Raw genomic sequence first — 20412 nt, forward strand, 5'->3', positions numbered from 1 at the left:
TTGTTTACAAATTATTTTGTCTGGTGTTGGCAGCAGAAAACTAATCTTGTCTGAATATAATTGATTGCTAGGTCTCTCTCTAAGCAAAGTCTCTCACTATAGCAAATTGCAGGTGTTTGGGCAGAGGCCTAAGAATATTTGTAGTTTGGCCCAGCTCAAAGTTCGTGGTTTTATCTGGTCATCTCCTTAATGGGCTCCGGCTCCATTTAAAAAATCCCTTGGCATGAATGATTCCATTTCATTTCACCTTTCCCATGGGTAAGATGAAATTGATGGACCAAGACATAGAGAAACACTGGTAGTCTTTCTGTACCTCACATTCCTTGGGACTTTTAGGACTCTTGAAAATTTTTATATAACTCTTTGGGAAAAATTCGACCATTTGTGCACAAACATGGTTGTAGCCTATCCTGATAGATTACTCTTGGAAATGGACTTCCACCAAAAAAAGTAATTTTTAATTTTGTTTTTGCAGAGTGATGGTGAAGATTTTAATTACATTGTTGCATTTTTCCTTGGAACAGCAGCCTGCCTTTACCAGGTAGGGTCTCTTCAATGTTTAAGAAACACTTTCCTGTTATTGTTTGTTTCAGTATCAATTATAATAATTGCTTGTGCACTTTAAATAAATAAAAATAATGTCTGAATTCTTTGCCTCTCTTTTAGTTTGAACCTGTTAGCTTTGTGACCTACATCTCCATTTTGAATGTAGTTAGATCCCAGTGAACTTAATGTTAACTCCCTCCTGTGCCTGGTTTTCGTGGTACCATGTCTTCTGCCTATGGTGATAAAGGTTACTTCTAGATTTTTTTTGGGTGATTTATTACTCAGCTTCAGGCTCTGCTTATACTTCAGCATGAGAATTTTGTACTTTTGGGAAAGTCTTTGAACAGGGAACAACAAAAGCAGGATTTTAGGATATTTAATTCAGTAGTGAGGAATAGGGTGGGTTGCCAGAGCGGAGAAATTGGAAGAAAGGAAATTAGTTGGAAGTTGATTCCATTAGTTCAGGCAGAAGGCAATGAGAGTGTAAATTCTGGTAATGCTGGTAGGAATGGGGGATGAGGGAAGGACATTGAGGAGGAAGACTCCTAGGACTTGAAGACAGGATAGATATGAGACTTAAGGAGCACGGAGTTTTTGCAGCTGGTAATACGGAGATGGGTACTCGCATTTCTAAGAGAGGAAGCACAGATTCGTAGGGAAAGGAGGGGTAGCCATGCCAGTTACCCAAACTTGGGAGTGTCTTTGCTGAAACACCGTAGAGCAAGCAAGACCTTTTGACCTAACTTTTATAAGTGACACATTTCTCTGGCTTACATAGAAAAAATGTTAGAAAGCTTCGCTTTGGGACTGAAAATATAAGGCTACCTAAAACTCAGTAGAAGTCTCTAGTGAAATACTTTGAATATATGCATTTGACTTTATGTAAAGATGGATTAAAAATTTTAGTTTCAGGGGCACCTGAGTGGCTCAGTCAGTTGAGCATCTGACTTTGGCTCAGGTCATGATCTCTCAGTTTGTGAGTTCGAGCCCTGCGTTGGGCTTGCTGCTGTCAGCACAGAGCTTGTTTCAGATCCTCTGTCCCCTTCTCTCGCTCAACAAAAAAGTAAACGTTTATTAAAAATATTTTTTTAGTTTCAGGTGGTCCTCTTTTTTAAACTCCTCAAATTTTTCTGAATTACTTGTATTTAGAAATTTTCTATCTAGTTTGACAGATTTAATTATAATGAACGACATTTCATGCAGGAAATGTGAAAACTTGCATTTGTTAATGTCACAAGTGCTTTAATTTTATGAAATATTCTTGGGTAGATTTTTTAAAACTTTAATCTCTGCTATCACACAGACGATATTATCTCCTTTTTGAAGATGAGAAATTTGAGGCAGTTTGAGTCCTATCTGGAAATCACATGGCCAGTGAGCGCTGGAGTCAGGACTTAAGTCTAGATCTTCTGATTTTAAATATTGTATTCATTCCACTATCTTAGGCTGTCTATAAGCAAAATTCTATATTTGTATAATTTTTTATGCTATAAAATTACAATTTTATAATCTTTATATGCATTATTTCATATTCTAAAATAATGTGAGGTAAATGTTAACTTTAAAATAATTTCATGAGTAATTCTTGTAAAATGTACTTTTGGCTGTTTTGCCTTAATGAAATAATTTTAAATACTAATAATAACAAAATGTATTGAGCTCTTATGTGTGCCAATAAGCCCTTTACATTCCTTGTACCATTAAGTCCTCACAGAACGTCCCACACTAAAGTTACCATTGCCATTTTTCAGTGAGGTCCAGATGTTCCTATAGATGGTTAGTGACTCGAACTCCAGTCTTGGGCCTCCCAAGCAGTGGTGTTGCTCGTAGAGGCGCACCTCTGCCACATTCTTCAGAATAGCTGAAAAGAGTTCTAAGGGGAGCACTGTTGCTCAGCTGTTCTTTTACTGGAGAGAAATTAAACAAATTCATGCTTTAAAAAAGAAAAGCAGAAAGCCAATTTTCTTCTCACTGACAGACAGGAAGCTGCATGCTTTCCACATATGCTGAGCAGAGTGATAATAATGCTGGTTTTTTCCAGAGTAAAACATGTGATTATCTGTTACCATATAACATGCTCCATCTGCTGGTGTCAGGATTTTTTTTAATCCTCGTTAGATCAGACCTGAATGGCTACCAGGCTGTGGGGACTTCTGGATGCACAGAGCTCAACAAGATAGGAGTCATCTTGCTAGGGAACATTTGAAATAGTATATCAAAGGACCTAGAAACTAGAGACTGTTCTTTTTTCCCCCTCAGTGCTTTACCTTGAAAACTTTCAGACTTCCAGAAAAGCTGAAAGACTGGTACATTTAGAGCCACCACTTAATAACATTTTGCAGCACTTCTTCTGTCTCACTCTCTTTTTGTACGTGTGTGCGCATAGTGTGTATGTTAGTTGTTTATACAGTAAGTTGCAGACAAATACGTTGAGTATAAAGTTGGTTTCCTTATTAAACTTTTTATTTTGAGATCATTATAATTGTTGTAAGAGAGATATATAATCTTTACCTGGCTTCCCCTAGTAGTACCAGCTTATACAACTATAATACATTATCACAACCAGGATGTGCGTGTCAGCACAGTGAACATGTAGAATATTCTTATCACCACAAAGACCCCTTAGGTTGCCCTTTTATAGCCACATCCACTTCCCTCCGGCCTCTTAATCTCTGGCAACCACTAATGTGTTCTCCATTTCTATAATTTTCTCATTTTAAGCAGTGTTCTATAAAGGGAACCATATAGGTTGTAACCTTTTGTGATTGTTATTTTTTTACTCCTCATAATTCTTTGGAGATTTTTCCAGGTTGTTGCATATATCAATGTTTTGTTCCTTTTTGTTGCTGAATGGTATGGTGTGGTGGCACCACAGTTTATTTTAATCATTCATCCATTGAAGGACATCTGGACTGTTTCCAGTTTGGGGCTATTATAAATCTGCTGTGAGCATTCATTTATAGGTTTCTGTGTGAAGATGAAGGCTCATTTCTCTGAGATAAATGCAGAGGAGTGCAGTTGCTAGGTCTTAGAGTAGTTGCATGCTTAGTTTTATTGAGACAAACTGTTTTCCAGAGTGGCATACCCTCCAGCATTGTGTGAATGCTCCCATTTCTCGGCATCCTTTCCAGCATTTGTTGTTATCACTGCTATTCTGGTCGGTGTGTAGTGATCCCTTGTATTGATTTTAACTTGCATTTACCCTGGTGGCTAATGATGTTGAACATGGTTTCTTGCACTTATTTGTTATCTGTGTGTCCTCTTGGGTAAAATGTCTTTTCATGTCTTTTGCCTCTTTTCTAATTGGGTTGTTTGTTTTTTACTATCCAGTTTGAGAGTTCTTTGTATATTCTAGACATTAGTCCCATGTCAGAAATGTTATTTGCAAGTATCTTATCCCAGTCTGTACCTTGTGTTTTCATCCTCTTAGCCAGGTCTTTTGCAGAGCAAAAGTTTTTAATTTTGCTAAAGTTCATTTTATCAGTTTTTTCCTTTATGGAAAATGCTTGAGGTTTCAGGTCTAAGAACTTTTTTTTTTTTTCTTTTCACTGAAGTAGAAGTTGACGGGTAGTGTTACATTAGTTTCAGGTGTACACCATAGAGGTTGAACAAGTTTACATGCTATGCAGTGTAGCTACCGTCTGTCACCACTCACTATTATAATTCCATTGATTCAAGAACTCTTTGCCTACCCCTAGACTCTGAAGATTTTCTCCTTTCTTTTCTTGTGAAAGTTTCATAGTGTTATATTTTACATTTAAGTTCATGATCCATTATTAGTTAAATTTGGTATAAGGTTGTATAAAATATGAGACTTAGATGATTAGATTGCAAGGGTTTTTTGTGTGTTTTTAGTTATGGGGATTTTTTTGCTTGTGGATGAATGGCCAGTTGCTCCATTTGTTGAAAAAGCTATCTTTTTCCTCCACTGAATTGCTTTTGCATCTTCGTGAAACATCATCAGTCAGGCATATTTGTGTGAACCTGCTTCTGTGCTTAGTATTCTGTTTCATTGATCTTTGTGTCAGTCTCTGTGCCAGTACCACATAGTTTTGATTACTGTGGCTATATAATCTGTATTAAGTTCCATTTTCTTAGTACTTACAGGGTTATTCAAATTATTTTTAGATGAATTATGATAGTTTGTATTTTATGAGGAAGTGGTCTATTTCATCTTCTCAAATTTATGTGTGTAGAGTTGGTTATAGTATTTCCGTACTATCCTTTTGGTGTCTGTAGGATCTGTAGTGATATTCTCTGTTTCATTCCTCATGTTGGTAATTTGGATCTTCTCTTTTTCTCTAGCAGTCTTGTTAATTTCATTGATCTTTTCAAAGAACCTGCTCTTTGTTTTGTTGTTTTTTTTCCGATATTCGATTTTATTGATTTCTTCTCTTTTATTATTTCCTCCTTCAAGCTTGCTTTGGTTTACTTGGCTCTTTGTCTAGGTTCTTGAGATGGGAGCTTAAATAATTGATTTGAGAATTTTCTCTTTTGCAATATATACATTTAGTGTTATAACTTTCCCTCTTTGAGCACTTTATTATCTGTGTTTCATAAATTTTGATATGTTGCCTTTTTTCCATTTTTTGTTTTTTTTAAATTTTTATTTTTATTTTTTTCAAGTTTTTATTAAATTCCAGTTAACAGAGTGTAATGTTAGTTTCAGGTGTAGAATTTAGTGATTTAATCACTTACAGCACTCAGTGCTCATCACAAGTACCCTCTTTAATACCCATCACCTGTTTAACACATCCTCCCACCCACTTCCCCTCCAGAACCTGCAGTTTGTCCTGTAGAGTAAGAGTCTTTCTCCTGGTTAGCTTTTCTCTTTTCCCTCCCTGTGTTCGTCTGTTTCTTTTTTTTTTAATTCCATATATGAGTGAACTCAAATGGCATTTGTTTCTTTCTGACTTATTTCATTCTTTTTTATGGCTGAGTAATATTCCACTGTATGTATACACCACATTTTCTTTATCCATTCATCAGTCAATGGATATTTGGGTTCTTCCATAATTTGGCTGATACATTGCATTTTTATTTTCATTTAATTCAATGTATTTTAATTATTTTTTCCTTGTGGCTTCCTCTTTGACCTATGGATTATTTAGAATTTTGTTTTGCTTTTGTTTTGCTTCCAAGAGTTTGGAGATTTTTCAGTTTTTTTCTATTATTTATTTCTAGTTTGATTCCACTGTGGTTGGAAAACACTCTGTGTGACTTTCGTTCTTTTAAATTTGTTGAAATTTGTTCTATGGCTCAGAATATGGTCTGTCTTGGTATATGTCCCATGGGCACTTAAACAGAATGTGTTTTCTACTATAACTAAGTAAATGCTTTATAGTTCTCAGGTAGATCATGATGGTCGATGGTATTCAGCTTTTCTGTATCCTTGTTGATTTTCTATCTAGTTCTATCAGTTGAGAGAGAAGTATTGAAGTTTTCAGTTATAATTGTGAATTGGTGTATTTCTCATTTCAGTTCTATCAGTTTTTGCTTTGCCTATTTTGTAGCTCTGTTGTTTGGTTCATACACATTTAGTATTGTTGCCTTCTTGGTGGATTGATCCATTTATCATTATATGTTATATCATTATATAATATAAAAATATATATAATATATGATGATATATCCCGCTCTAGCCCTTTTTTGAAATAATTTTATATTTATCTGATAGTAATACAGCCATTCATGCTTTCTTTTGATTAATGTTTGCATATAATATATCCTTCTCCATCTTTTTACTTTCATCTTGCCTACATTATTTGAAGTGAGTGGCTGGTAGACAGATTAAAAACTGTTTCTAAATCTGCTCTGCAAATCTCGGTTTTTTTAATTGTATTTAGGCCATTACATTTAATATAATTATTGATCTATTAGGGCTTAAGTTTGCCATCTTATTTTTTGTTTTCTGTTTTTCATTTTTCTGTTTTCTTTTTCCTGCCTTCCTGTGGGTTATGTGAATGTTTTTGTAGAACTCCATTTTGATTTATCTGTAGTGGTTTTGAGTTTATCTCTTTGCATAGCTTGTAAATGGTTGCTCTAGGTATTACATTACACATACTTAGCAGTTTTTTGGTGTTGTCATTTTACTAGTTCAAGTGAAACACAGAAATTGTATCTCCTTTTATGTCTCTTTGTCCCCGTCTATTTATAATTTGTCTTGAATATTTCCTCTACATACATTTAGAACCACATCAGACAGTGTTATTAATTTTTACTTCGGCCATCAAACCTAATTTAGAAATCTCAGGAGGAGAGGGAGAACCTATTACATTTATCTATATTTTTGCTGACGGTGCTTTTTCTTTCCCAGTGTTCCAGGGTTTTTTCTTTTAGTGTTTCCTTTCTGCTTCGAGAACTTCCTTAAGTCATTCTTTTCGGGTTCCTCTTTAAGTGCCAAATTCTCTTAGTCTTTCACCTGGGAATGTCTATATTTCTCTTCCCACAATATACTTATTAATTACAAAGGGGAAGATACTAACTTCACAGTGGAGAAACCTGTTAGACCCCATCTTACCAAGAGGTCAAAATTAACATCACCAATTATAAGATACATTGCACATCATCTCTGTGGTATTCTTGCCCAAACTACGTATCCTCAGTTCAGTCTTGAGACAATATCAGGCAAAATAAAATTAAGGGACATTCTGCAAAATAACTTTCTACAAAATAATTGATACTCTTTTGATTGTCAAGGTTATGAAAAACAAAGACTTGAAGAGCTATAACAGATTTGAAGAGATAGGACAGCTGAATGCAGTAGGGAATACTGGATTGAATTGGACCAGAAAAAGGGCCCTAGTGGGACAACTGGCAAAATTCCAATAAAGTCTATAGATTAGTCTACAGTATTTTATCAGTGTTAATTTTCTGGTTTGATCACTGTACTGTGGTTATGCAAGAGGATACCATTAAAGGGAACAGGCTGAATGAAGGCTATACAAGAACTTACTGTTTTTACAACTCTTCTCTAAGACTAAAATTATTTCAAAAGGAAAAATTATTTTTCCAACATTTTTTACACAATGCAAATCACTCAAATAAAATAATGCTTCCAGTTCATTTTGCTTGGATATCCGTCTTCTTTTTAAGTAACGCAAAGTCCTGATTTGTGTAAGAACAGATTTAACAGAGCATTTCCATATTCTTTGTGCATTGTTGCAAACACCTTAAAGCCCTTCCTATACTGAAGCCTGGATACAATTTCACACAAAGACCTGTGCTTCTTTCTTAAGACTTTGTAATCACATATGATTCTATATTTAACAGATTGTGAATTTTAGATCTCGTCTAGAAAACAGTTTATTCAGTCAGATTTTTATTGAGCAATTACTATGTGCCAGGCACTGTTCTGGCCACTGGAGATAAATGAGGGAACAAGACAATCAAAAATCTCTCCTCTCATGAATATAGATAACAAACAAAACAAGCATATTTTTAAAGTGTGTTTATAGTTACATTGTGGAGAAAAATAAAGCAGGAAAAGGTGAATACCTGGATTTGGGGGTTGGGAGAGTAGTTTCTTTACTATATTTTCGAAAATAGCAATCATCATATGCTCTGTCCCCTTTTCAGTCTTTTATTTTAAGGCATAACTATTTGATATTTTATATCCTCTATCTAATCTCTTATATATATATAATCTTTCTTTCTACACTAGAATGTAAGCTCCATGTGAGCAAGGGCTTTATTTGGTTACTTGAAACTAGAGAACAATGCCTAACTTGTAGCAGGACCTCAATAAGCATCTGTTGAATGAATTCTAGCTCAAACGTTCACTCAGATCCTCTACCTTGCTTAGTTCCTTGCACTTAATGGGGGATCAGTAAGTATTTGTTGATTTCATTAATATGCAGATTCAGGTTATATAAGAGTCCATTTTGCTATAGTTTGGTTGAGTTTTTTGTACTTTTCTGGGATGACCATGAGAGATGGAATCCCCTTAGACCTTGAGAATGCTTCAGAGTTGCCTGTCCCCTTGAGGAATGTGTTCAGGCTGTTTGCAAGGGAGTTATCCACTTGTAACTCCATTTTACATGTGATATAAAATGTTGTATCTTTTGACAAATGAAAAACATAAAAGGAAAAATCTGTTTTCTTTTCAAGCTGTACAGCTTTCACAGCGAATGTCTTAAAGATGTTACATTATCTTATCTGTAGATGAAAAATCCCCTCATATTTTACTCTCTGGCCTGTTAATATTTTATAGTAGAAGCATCTCTTTCTTTTCTTGTAACCCTAATCATCTTTCATTTTATATTTTGAACAGTGTTATTTACTTGTCTACTACACCGGCTGGCGGAATGTCAAATCTTTCTTGACTTTTGGTTTAATCTGTCTGTGCAACATGTATCTCTATGAACTGCGCAACCTCTGGCAGCTTTTCTTTCACGTGACCGTGGGAGCGTTTGTTACACTACAGATCTGGCTAAGGCAAGCCCAGGGCAAGGCTCCTGATTATGATGTCTGACACCATCCTTCAGACATACTGCCTTGGCTTCTGGGGAAAAAGGAGGGAGTATATTTAACTGCCACTGTGATGAAGAAACTGTTCACCACAATCAAGAAGCTCTGCTTTCTTTTTCTCCAGCTATCCTTTTTGTTTCAAGTCAGCATGGCATGCCTGGGAGCATACAGTACCTGTTAGGCAAACTCTTCATATTAGCCATGAGATTGTTATTCAGAGGAAGAGACTTCTCTCTCCAGGGCCATGACAGTGGAAGAACAGTCAGATGCCATTGGAAGACTTGGCCAGCAGTCCTGAATCCTTCTGAAGAGTTCAATCAAAAATGTATGTGGTACATGCTCTGAGGACCGAGTGGGAACTCTATGACCTGGGTTCGCCTTTGTGAGGCATGAGTATAGCCCAAATAAAAAGATGCCACAAAGTTTATATTTAAAACAACTTGCTAAATATCAGATTATTTGCACATTTAAGGTACCATGAGTTTATGAAGTCTAGGATGGTGTGGAATTGGTTCTTTTTGTCTTATATTTTTGCTTGAATCTAAACTCTGGAAATCACTTGATGTATGAGAAAGCTGTTATGAGTGCATCTTTTGAACATCACAAGTATTGAAAACACAGTAACCTTTGTTCCCTTTCTAGACCATGTTTGTAGTTTCTTTTGAAATCACTTTTTAAAAATGTGGTTTGTTAAATTATAACCATTGTTTCCCAAACTTCAATCACTTAAGTATTATATATAAGTATTATTTCTTAATATTATCTTTAAATTTTAAAATATTGTAAAAACAAACTAATCTCTACTCCAAGAGGAAAACCGGCATCAATTTACCATGAATAAAGGGTAACAACAAAATAAAATTAAAACAAGAAATGTTATTAAATTCTAACTAGATACTAATGTCTGCTAAGGTGTTGAATCCAAGAAGCCTGCTGTGTGTTGCAGTGAGAGAGATGTTACCCAGCACCAAAATGGGGCTCTCTCTGTGGGATTATGAGAAGAATGAAAGAGAATTGTAAAGGGAATGACATTCTCACTGTGATTCTGCATTACTTAGCTCTGTGTTGTATACCACCTAAAATCCTCCTGTGTGCTACCAACGGTGTGGGTCCGGAACACTGAACTTGTACTAAGAGAATCAGAAGGTAACTTCTCCCAGCAACTCTTATTATTTTATGGCTTTGAGGAGTTCTGCACCTAATTTCTTAGAGAACTTGTTTGTTTTTTGATACCGTTATAAAGATTGTTCAAGAGGTTATGAATTAATAATATAGGAAGCACAATTTGATTCCATTAGCAAAAATCTACATCTCTACTGGTTTTGCAAGTTATCTTCATTAATGATTTTCTTTTGTTTTTAGAGAAAAGATTCCAAACAAGGAATACATAAGGAATACGAATTTAAAATTTGATATCCAGAAAACAGTGGACCCATTACATATAACTCATGTTACTGGGCATATTTATTAAGCAGAAGAAATAGTCTGGAGGGGTAAAGTCGTTGAACTACCATGTTTGTTTGAACCTGTATATGTAGGCATGCCTGCAACTGTAAAATCTTGCTAGCTAGAGCTTTTTGCTGCACTCCCTTTTTAGGAGAATGAGGCAAAAGGAAGACAATAAGCTTGTAATGTCAGGGATTTATTTAAAACCGGAAACTCCAGTTCACTTCAGTTTTCTGCCTCTAACAAAACTGCAGAGAAATTATATATATTCTGAGAGCTGCCCCAAGATATACCACATGATCCTGACTCATCAAAATAAAACTGTTTGGCATTTTGTACTTTTGAGCCAGGAGAGTGAAGTGGTTCAGTGTGGAAAGATTTTTTGAACTAACTGTTAAAACAAGAGGAGTTCTCTTGTAAATAGCCAATTAACCAAGAAGTTGGAGCATTCTGGTTAATTGTGATTTTGCTATATATTGATACTTAATAGCTCTCTTACCAGTTTGGTTCACTTTGGTTTTCCTTTATCATTGAATTATTGAATTATGGTGTTTAGTGTTTTGGATCAGTCAGCAAAGACACTTGAAAACTCACCAGCTGTTTAATTTGTTTTTTTGCTTTTGTTTTGTTTTTTTCTATTTTTGGATAATGGGATGTTTACATATTAATGTAAAAACTGAAAACAGGTATAAATAATGTTTTATGTATAGAAACGCTTTTTTTTTCATTATTTGGTATCTGCATCGCTGAGTGTTTATATAACTTCTCTGCCCTTTCGTGTTGTTGCCAAAGAAACTGTGAATTTGGAATGAAAAATTTTTACCGTGAGTATAAAGTTTTTAAGCTCATTAGGCTTCTAATGTGTATGATAGTAATACCGCACTGTTACTTCTAAGAGCAGTTCCGCATTTATCTAATCATAATGAGTTTTGTCATGGAGGCTGAGAATTAGTTGTCCTCTTGTTATGAAGGAGGAAACTGAGGTAATCAGATGTTAATGACTTATGTAGGGTTACAGAGCTAAGCACATACAACTCCTAATCCCTTAGCCTTGGGGCCCTGCCTCCCCAGAGTGGGGACTGATGAAGATAACTAGGGTTGCACTCAGGAAATAGATCTGTTCTTGGTAAAATCAGGGAATTGGGAACTTAATGAGCTCAGGCCTGCTAGTGTCAAATATAGGTGTGTATTAAGGTGACTCTGAAATACTGCTTTTTTATTAAGGTGTTCCAAAAGTAATTACAATATTTGCTTACAATATTTGCTTGGTCTGTATTTGAAATGTATTTATACCTAGCCCATTTCCCAAAAACAGTTGAAGCACCCCATACCAAAAAAAGACAAATACAACAGCAGTAACTATGAACAGAAAGGAAGAAACACAAGATCAGTGAAAATGGAAGGTGAACATGTTGCTGTTACCAAGTGTGAAATTTGACTTTTGAACTCCCTGGAAATCGTGGCTAGGAGGGAAACAAGTTTCCCGTCGCTAGCTCTGTCTGTAAGAGTATACCAGTTCCTCAGGGAAGACATCTTCCTGAGGGATTTTGGTAAAGAGGTTCACACTTGGGGGTCCTGTGAAATGCTAAAATGAACAAAATCCTCAATGGTTTTAGCCGCTTGCATATTAATGATTGTGCCTTGATCCTTGACTTGTACCAGCTTTCAGAGGCGTTCATTTAAGGAGTTTCAGTGTGGTTAATAGAGGATTTTGTTGGCATGAGGAAGAATTCTTCTCCTAAGCTAAAAATAGGTACGTGTTAAAGCTTGAAAATCCATTTGAGACAAATGCCTAGAGACATAGACCTTTACCTAATTCTGTCATTTTATAATTCATATAAAGTTAATGTGCTGCCCTGGATTAGCACATTTATTTTGTATTAAATGTGGTCTTTTTCACAGTGGAATCTAGTCTGGAGAAATGACTGGTTCCATTTCTGTTAGGCGGTGTCCGGATTTGTCAAGGCTCCACAGACCAGGTTTGTCATATGAGCTTTAACCTCCGTGTCATGTAAATGCTTCCTGTTGAGTTTAGCCACCCACCAAAACGGGAGTTGCTTGGCTTTATTCCCAAAGTTTTACAAAGTAACCTATGGGGCTCCACTCTGAGCTGTTGGATTTCCAAGAGACACAGCAAAATGTGTGTGCGTGTGTGTGCACACTTGTGATGTTATTTTAACAGACTTTTAGTTTATTTTAAAAGCGCTGTCATGAAATATATAGTAAAACAACAAATAAATTGCACTTGACCTTGAATAAAGCAGGGGTTAGGGGCACCAACCCCTCCCCAGTGCAGTCAAAAATCCATGTGTAACTACTTTTCTAATAGCCTACAGCTGATCAGAAGCCTTACTGATAACATAAGCAGTCAATTAACACATATTTTATATGTTCTATGTATTATATACTCTATTCTTATAGTAAAAATCTTAAGATCATAAAGAAGAGAAAATACATTTATAGTACTGTAATTCTAAAAAAGTCCACATGTCAGAGTGCCTGGGTGGCTCAGTTGGTTGAGGTTCCAACTCTTGATCTCAACTCAGCTTGATCTCAGGGCTGTGAGTTCAAGCCCTGCATTGGGCTCGGCGTTGGACATGCAGCCTACTTAAAAGTCCACATGTAAATGGCCCCACACAGCGGAAACTTGTATTGTTCAAGTATCAAGTGTATTTCAAAGGCAGCCACCATTCAGATCAAATTGAACACTTAACCTTTACCACAAATTATAGGTAATTCTTCAGGGCTGCCATCTTTGTCTGTGGTCAAGCCTTCTTTGTATTTTCCTACTTTATCATCTCTAAGGAAATGCTGTAGTAAAATCAACCTGATTTTTTAATTTTGATTGGCTTTAGTAATATGCTACTTAAAAGTTAAACACCTTCAACTCCAAGGGTTATGAATCAGCTTGTGTGTAAAGGCTGTGTTGGCTGAGAATTTACCTCTTCTAGTCTTTATCGGTTAGGGTTATAAATGTCTGATCATCTTCATCAATGTTCTGAGGCTGCTGTTGAATGCTGGCTTATTTTAGCATATTTCAGCTCATATTTCTGAGCGGTGAACTTTTCAAAGAGAAGCAGTGTCTGTGGCTGCCACTCTTGTAACATCTTCTTTGAGTGGCCAAGTTTTCTGGGTTACTCAATTTCACAAGATGAAGTCACAGTGTTGAACATACTGTTGAATGCACTCAGTGGTTGGAAGCCACGTGGCTTGTATCCTCCTTGCTTGTGAACAGGGAGTGCAGTTGACATGTGTGTACATGTTTTCTTCTGCATTGGCAGTGCCCGTATATAATAAGTAGTCTTAGCACAATTGGAGGCTGTAGGAAACTCCAGGAGAGAACAGGCTTAATTTTCAAAGAGTTCCTGAAATCAGTACCCGAGCCTTATGAATTGTTCCTGCTATTTCCTTGGTAACAAATGGTATTTTCAGCCCCACCTCACCCACAGTTCATATTTGCCCCTTTTCCCTGCATCCCACAGCACAGCAGTGCAAGTGTCACTGAACGGAAGCATATTCAGGCTCCATCTGAGAGTAGGAAACAGGACTCCAAACTTTTGTTTCCCATTTGGTCCTGGCGGCCCTCTGCAGCTCTGCCTTCATTGTTTGCCTCCTTCGTGCCAGTGCTTTTCTGTGAGGCTTCGGCTCTCCATGACCTTGCCAACAATATTTGGCCTTCTACTTGGAATTCTTCCAGTGCCTGGGACTAATGATAAGAATTCTTAGCACCTTTTGTGGGCCAGGGCTAGGTCCTCCTACATGGTTAATCCTTAGGGCAGCCTGGGGGATGGAAGGCACTATCTCATATTCGCTTGAGGAAACAGACTTACATTCAAACCTGAGATTCAGGCTTAAGTGATTCAAAAGTTGGTGTTCATTTTTCTGTGCCGCAGAATCTCAGAAAGAATACTCCTTGTATGTTACTGACAACCACTGGGCCTTTACTGTTCTAACAGCAGTGAGAACAGACAAAGCTGACATGGAGGGAAACGGTACTGTGTACAATAAGGATGTCATCCTTACAGAAAGCCTTTCTGTAAGCTTTCTGTTTATAGACGGAGTACCCGAGGCCTAAAGAGGTTAAGTCACTTGACCTCAGTCAATCTTGCCACCAATCTTGGTGGCACCAAGATTTCAGTCCAGATCAGTCTTACTCAGAACTCATGCATGCTCTTAAGCACCATGTAATATTAAGCTAGACAACATGGAAATATGTTGAAATACATAAGGAATATATGTTGGAATGTGTATCCAAGTAATCTACATTTTAAAAGTTTTATATAAGTAATCTCTATACCCAACATGGGGCTCGAACTCATGGCCTTGAGATCAAGAGTCACATGCTCTATGGACTGAGCCAGCCAGGCACCCCTCTGCATTACCTTTTTAATAAAAGGGATTGGTCAGTGCTAACTTCTGCAATGTGGCTATCCAAGACTGAGCAAAATGGTTTCCTGAAATTCCTGTATGTAGAACAGTGACATGGGGACATGTGGATGCAAGGGGTATGGTGAAACTTAAATGAGCCTTAGGTTTTAGGGCAAGAGCTATACAGTCTGATCTTTGTATTAAGTCTAATGATTCTTAACATAGAATGTTAAAGCTTCACTGGTGATTCATTTGTTACAAACATTTACTTTTTCTAATTGAAGGACAGAATTGGTTCTCTGATATAATTTTATGGAAATTCTGCTTTAAGTGATTCTTGTATCTGAAAACACTAAACAAAAGAAATAGAACATAACTATTTACAATATTGAATAGTGATTATGAACTTGGACTCAGATTCTCTGGCTCTCTTCTACTGGCATTGTGACCTCAGCAAGTCACATAACCTCTCTGCCTCCATTTCCTTATCTGTAAAATGGGGATAATAGTACCTTGGGCAAAGTGTTGCTGTATTAAATGAGTCCATATATAGAGAGTACTTAGAACAGCACCTGGCACACTGAGTGCTAGGACAGCACGGTATGTCTTGTTGTGGTCCGTCTTGTTGGTGTTGCTATTACTTTCAAGGTAATAAGTCTTTTATGTTGCAAATGTCCCTAAATATAAGTCATTGTACAAAGTTTTTCAGAGATCGGCAGCTAAGAGAGGATCCTGTTGAAATGTCTAGAAGGCATGTTGCCTGCCCTGGCAAGCTCTTGTGTGCAGATCTCTGGGCAGGGCAGTGGGGATGCATTCAAGGACAGGAGAAGGGAATGGAGACACATGCTTGCCAAGTGCTGCTGTACATCAGGTGCTTTCGGTATAGAAGGTTATGTGAACCTAACAATATCCATCTGAGGTAAGTGACTAGGATCAGTTGTTTGTTGTCACACAGTCTGGAAATGGTAGACTGTGCTTTCCAGGACCCCACAGTCTCCCAGGTACTGGAGTGCTGTCAAAAGGGGAACGTGCCTCTGGGAACGTCATGTTGTCCAATGTGGCCCTAGCACTGTGGCCCCATCATTGTTTGCTTTGAATGCTCTGATCTAGTGGGTACTCTTGAATGGTGGCCACCCTCGTGCCCACTACTTTGTAGGGGCCTCCACGAGTGTGCATGTGCGTGAGGTCTGTGCATTGATGGGAAGCAAGGGGTGGCAGGATGCAGCCAGCAGCCTCTAAACCATAATATAGAAATAGCATATAGGTGCTGGGGATGTGATGCTCAGGGCACTCTTAAAAAGTGCAAATGCAACATGGCTCTTAAAGGATTAGTCTGATACAAAATGCCGTCCTCTGCTCCCCACCCCCCAGAAAAATCCCACATGAACCAGGAAGTGCCACTCTAGCTAACTGACAAAGTCAAAGCACAGAAGCAAATTTTGCAAAATTGGAAAATAGAGATGCTGACAAACCAGAGATTCCAGGCAGGTCTAAATTAGAAATTGGCTGAGGGGGAGAAAAAGTGATGAGGCCCCTAATGGATTCCAATGAGAATTCTTTAATTCACAGTCCTAATAGACCAGCAGTAGGCAAGGGACCTTGGGGATGAATATGCGCTCACCAAGTGAGGGGGTGGCTCAGTTTTGTTCACTAGAAACAGATGTGTGGGTGAGGTTTAAAGCTAGCAAGCCAGTTGGGACAGGGTGCCTACTTTACCCTCAGCCCTAGACAATCCTCTTCCTTCTTGTGTTTTACCTTCATCCCATCTTCTGGACCTTCTGCTGGGTCTGTGAACCGAGACTGATCACCTGGCCCTCAGCACTGTATGGATCAGGGCCCTTGGTAGGAAAGGACTCTGGCCACACTGCAATGCGTATGGCTGCTGCTACTTCTGCTGGCGTGGTGTCTGAAGGAGGACAGAGCAGAGGCTGATTGCAACTTTGGTTTGAAGGTGGTCTTCCCAAAGATCCCCCTTGATGTGATGCTTTCATCTATTTGTCTGCCTTTGGCTTTAAAATCTTAAAACCCTAACTTGATTGTGTTTATGTTTGTGTCATATTTGTGGTCTGGCACATGAGTATTGGACAGGGTCTCACAAATATTTAGAATCTGAGAATTCTAGAGGAGAAAGGAACCTTGGAGGTCAGCCATTCCAGTGGCCTGACTTGGCTTTGTTCTGGTGTCTGTCTTGAGAAGCAATGACCCTGCAGGTGGGAAGGAAAGATAGGCAAGAAGAGGACAGCAAATACTATATTTTTTGTTCCAAGACAGGAAAAAAAAAACACTAAAGGGCTTTTGTGAAAATCTGAGTGGCCAAGAAAAGCTATAGTACTTATAGTAAGCGGACCTCATTTCACCTGCTGTCAACCTTGAGAAGTGACAAGCCCTGTATCCCTGCAAGATCATCAGGACCCAGCCAGATCAGTGCACTGGACAGAAGTGCCTGTGGGCACAGAAGTGCCACAGCTTTTATCCTTGAGGATCAGAGCAGCCTCAGGACATGCACCAGGTCTTTCTCCCACTGCCTCCTGGGCCAGGGAGGAAGCACAAGTGAGAAAATGTATAGGAAAGCTCTTTATACACTTTGGATTAAGTTCATCCAAAGGCAGGGTGTGGAGGGCATGGTATTCTCTGGTCTGCTGTGCCCTCTCTGTACCTCCTCCATAGAAAACACAAGCCCTCCAGCTCTCCTCCTGACCCCTGTGCTAGGTGATACTTGCCATGGCCAGCATGGCCCAGACTTACAGTCCCTTCCTTCTAGAGACAACCTGTACATCATTTGTTCTCTTCAGTGAGGAGTTATTTTGATTTAGACAAATTCAAAAGCGGGGAGTTTTCATAGTGTGTGTCCCTGCCACTGCTGCTCTCTTGTTCAGGTGGTAGTGAGAATCTGCTCAGCGCTACTTCTGGGCATTGTGCATCCCAGCGCCCAAGAATGCTTTCCTGTCCTGAAATGATATGGATTCAGCATCTTTCCCAAGCTCTGGAGGCTCGCTTTCTGCTAATTAGCAACTCATGGCCAGCTTGCAACATTATGGAAAATAGGCACATTTTATCATGTAAAAACTATAGCTCTGGGCATCATTTAACTGTATGACACTCAGGTGATATCTGCTTTTGGAAAAGTTCTGTAAATGTATTTGTGTTTTTGAAAGTCTTAAAGTAACAGGAATATCTGGTGAATATGTAGCTTCAGCTCCCTCAGTGCACCAAGCTTGACTGTGCCTTCCCATAAACATTGCTAATCCCCCTCCCCCACCCCCAAATCAGATCATCAGCATGTTGGCTGAAGTCTGGTCTTGGTTTTATTTTTATTTTTTTTAATTTTTTTTTTTTTTTTACATTTATTTATTTTTGAGACAGAGAGAGACAGAGCATGAACGGGGGAGGGTCAGAGAGAGGGAGACACAGAATCTGAAACAGGCTCCAGGCTCTGAGCTGTCAGCACAGAGCCCGACGCAGGGCTCGAACTCACGGACCGCAAGATCATGACCTGAGCCGAAGTCGGCCGCTTAACCGACTGAGCCACCCAGGCGCCCCTGGTCTTGGTTTTAATGGTCTTTGCTGTCAGTGGACAAGTGGGGTGGGGGGTAGGGGGAAGGGACAGAGAGAGGGAGGAGGACAGAGGATCTGAAGCGGACTCTGCTGAGTGCAGACAGCCTGATGCAGGGCTGGAATTCCGGAACTGTGAGATCATGACCTGGGCTGAAGTTGGATCTTTAACCGACTGAGCCTGCCAGGCCCCCATAATATACTGCCTTCTGCGGGCACACTGTCAATGGATGTTAAAGCGGTGTTCAAAACTCACCACACATGTGTCTTTGCTAATAAGTTTTGCTAATTAACGTTCTAAAAGATATGCTTTTGCACAAAAGTATAAACCTATAAGGGAGAAACAGATACATTCTCTGGAATTAGTTCAATGGAGATGGGAATGGGAAGGGCTTATGAAGGTTATGAGTTGCACTCTTTTGCTGTCCTGTGTGTTGGGTGTGCATGCACGCACATCCGGTGCCATGGACCTGCCTGAGGACTTGCCCTCACTTAGTCCAGTCAGCCTAAAGCTTGGCCTTTTCATTTGGTTTCCTTTTCTAATTGTTGTACCCTAGCCTGAAAAGTTCTCAGAGTTAAACATGAGCTCTATACCATTGCATCCTTTACCATGGACAGTGGGATTGCTAATGCTATTCAATTCTTTGGAGCAGGGGACCTGCCTATGACCAGGACTGCCATGGCTATGTCTCCATGTGGCCATTGTTGAAATAAACCCAGTGAAGTCTTTTTCACTGGCTCCTTCATTTTCACTTGACCAGATCCCTCTGGTTTTATTTCCTGAGTCCAAATATAGCCCCCTGCATTTGATGGGTGTGGCCGACAGGAGCTGCCTTTCTGCCACCTTTCCTTTCCTCTTGAGGTAAGAGGAGTCCTGGGGCATGCATGAAGCTACCTGTATGAGCTTAGCAGACAGGCCTGCTCTGAATAACTTCTCTCTTAATTACCAGTTGTAGGAGTTTAGGCAAGTAACTCAACCTTTCTGTATCTTTTCATCAGTGAAATGTGGTGGCCAGGAGGATTAAATGAGATGAAGTTTGTGTAATGCTTATCCCTGTGTCTGGTACATAGTGTCCAGTAAATGGTAGCCACGGTTATTAGCTGCCCAAGTCCAATCAGTACACTTTCAGCCTGCATCTCCCTGACCTCCCTGCTACTTGGGTCCTTTTGATCTGTGTTCTTGTATTTTCAACTTTCTTTCCCTTAGCATAGAAATGAGTTGGGCTCACTTGTTTTAAAACCTCTTCCCCTCAACCCTGCATCTTTTCTGGTCCCATCCTAAATCCCTTGTCCCTTCATTCCTGGTGTCTCTCACCTCCTCATTCCTCAGCCTGCTGCACTCTGGAACCTGCTCCTCAGCCCAGTGAACTAACTCTCGCCAAGGTCACCAGTGCTGTCTCACCTGACTGCCACAATGACTGCAGGCCTTTGCCGACATTCTCCCCATAGCAGCGTGCTGTTCCCCACTCAAGGTAGGTCTCTGCCCTCTGGGGCTCCCTGCCCAGTGCCCCAGCAAGGGCCGAGGGCACTGTTCTTCAGACTGGAACCAGGCCCTTGGCCCAAGCCACAAATCAGACCAGGACACATTACGAGTGAAAGTGTTTAATAGTTAAATTATTTAAATAGACTTTTCAATTTCCATGGGAAATCATAATCCTATCTGTTTTTGCAAGAGCAGGAATAAAAAGAGTGCACACCCTTGGAGGGAATGAAGAGCTAGCACTGCATGGTGTCGCCAGTCACTGCTGGGATAGGAGGGATGGGCCCCCGAGAGGCCAAGGAGACCGTAACCAATGGGGGAACCACCGGAGGAACTCAGCACGCACACGTTACTCAGGTTGGAAGCAAAATTAAAACCTAGCACCACTGGTGGGTGCTATGGAGGGGCCGGAGACTTGAGAATGCCACCATGGAGAAAGCCAGTCCCCCCAACAGATGCAAGAGGGGCAATGCAGAACTCAAAGGACAGAGCAGCAGAAGCGTGGACAGACTTGAGCTGGCAGTTTTAGGTCCGTAAACTTTGCTTCTCAG

General features: G+C 39.3%; 1 protein-coding gene across 8 annotated transcripts in view; it reads left to right on the forward strand.

Moving 5' to 3' along the window:
* SEC22A (SEC22 homolog A, vesicle trafficking protein) overlaps window positions 1-20146 on the forward strand; it is an 84541-nt gene extending 64395 nt beyond the window's left edge. For 7 of the 8 annotated variants that reach the window (XM_042903840.1, XM_042903842.1, XM_042903845.1 and 4 more), the window contains 2 exons: window positions 476-541; window positions 8819-12786. In XM_042903840.1, the coding sequence (XP_042759774.1) occupies window positions 476-541; window positions 8819-9019 (267 nt within the window). In that variant the 3' untranslated portion in view covers window positions 9020-12786. Of the gene's footprint in view, window positions 1-475; window positions 542-8818; window positions 12787-19711; window positions 19854-20059 lie in introns of those variants that run through there. The other variant, XR_006193230.1, reaches the window with a different exon arrangement.
* Window positions 20147-20412: the final 266 nt, after the last annotated feature.

This window comes from Panthera leo, chromosome C2 (assembly GCF_018350215.1).
Source record: "Panthera leo isolate Ple1 chromosome C2, P.leo_Ple1_pat1.1, whole genome shotgun sequence".
In the NCBI taxonomy this organism is placed as follows: Eukaryota; Metazoa; Chordata; class Mammalia; order Carnivora; family Felidae; genus Panthera; species Panthera leo.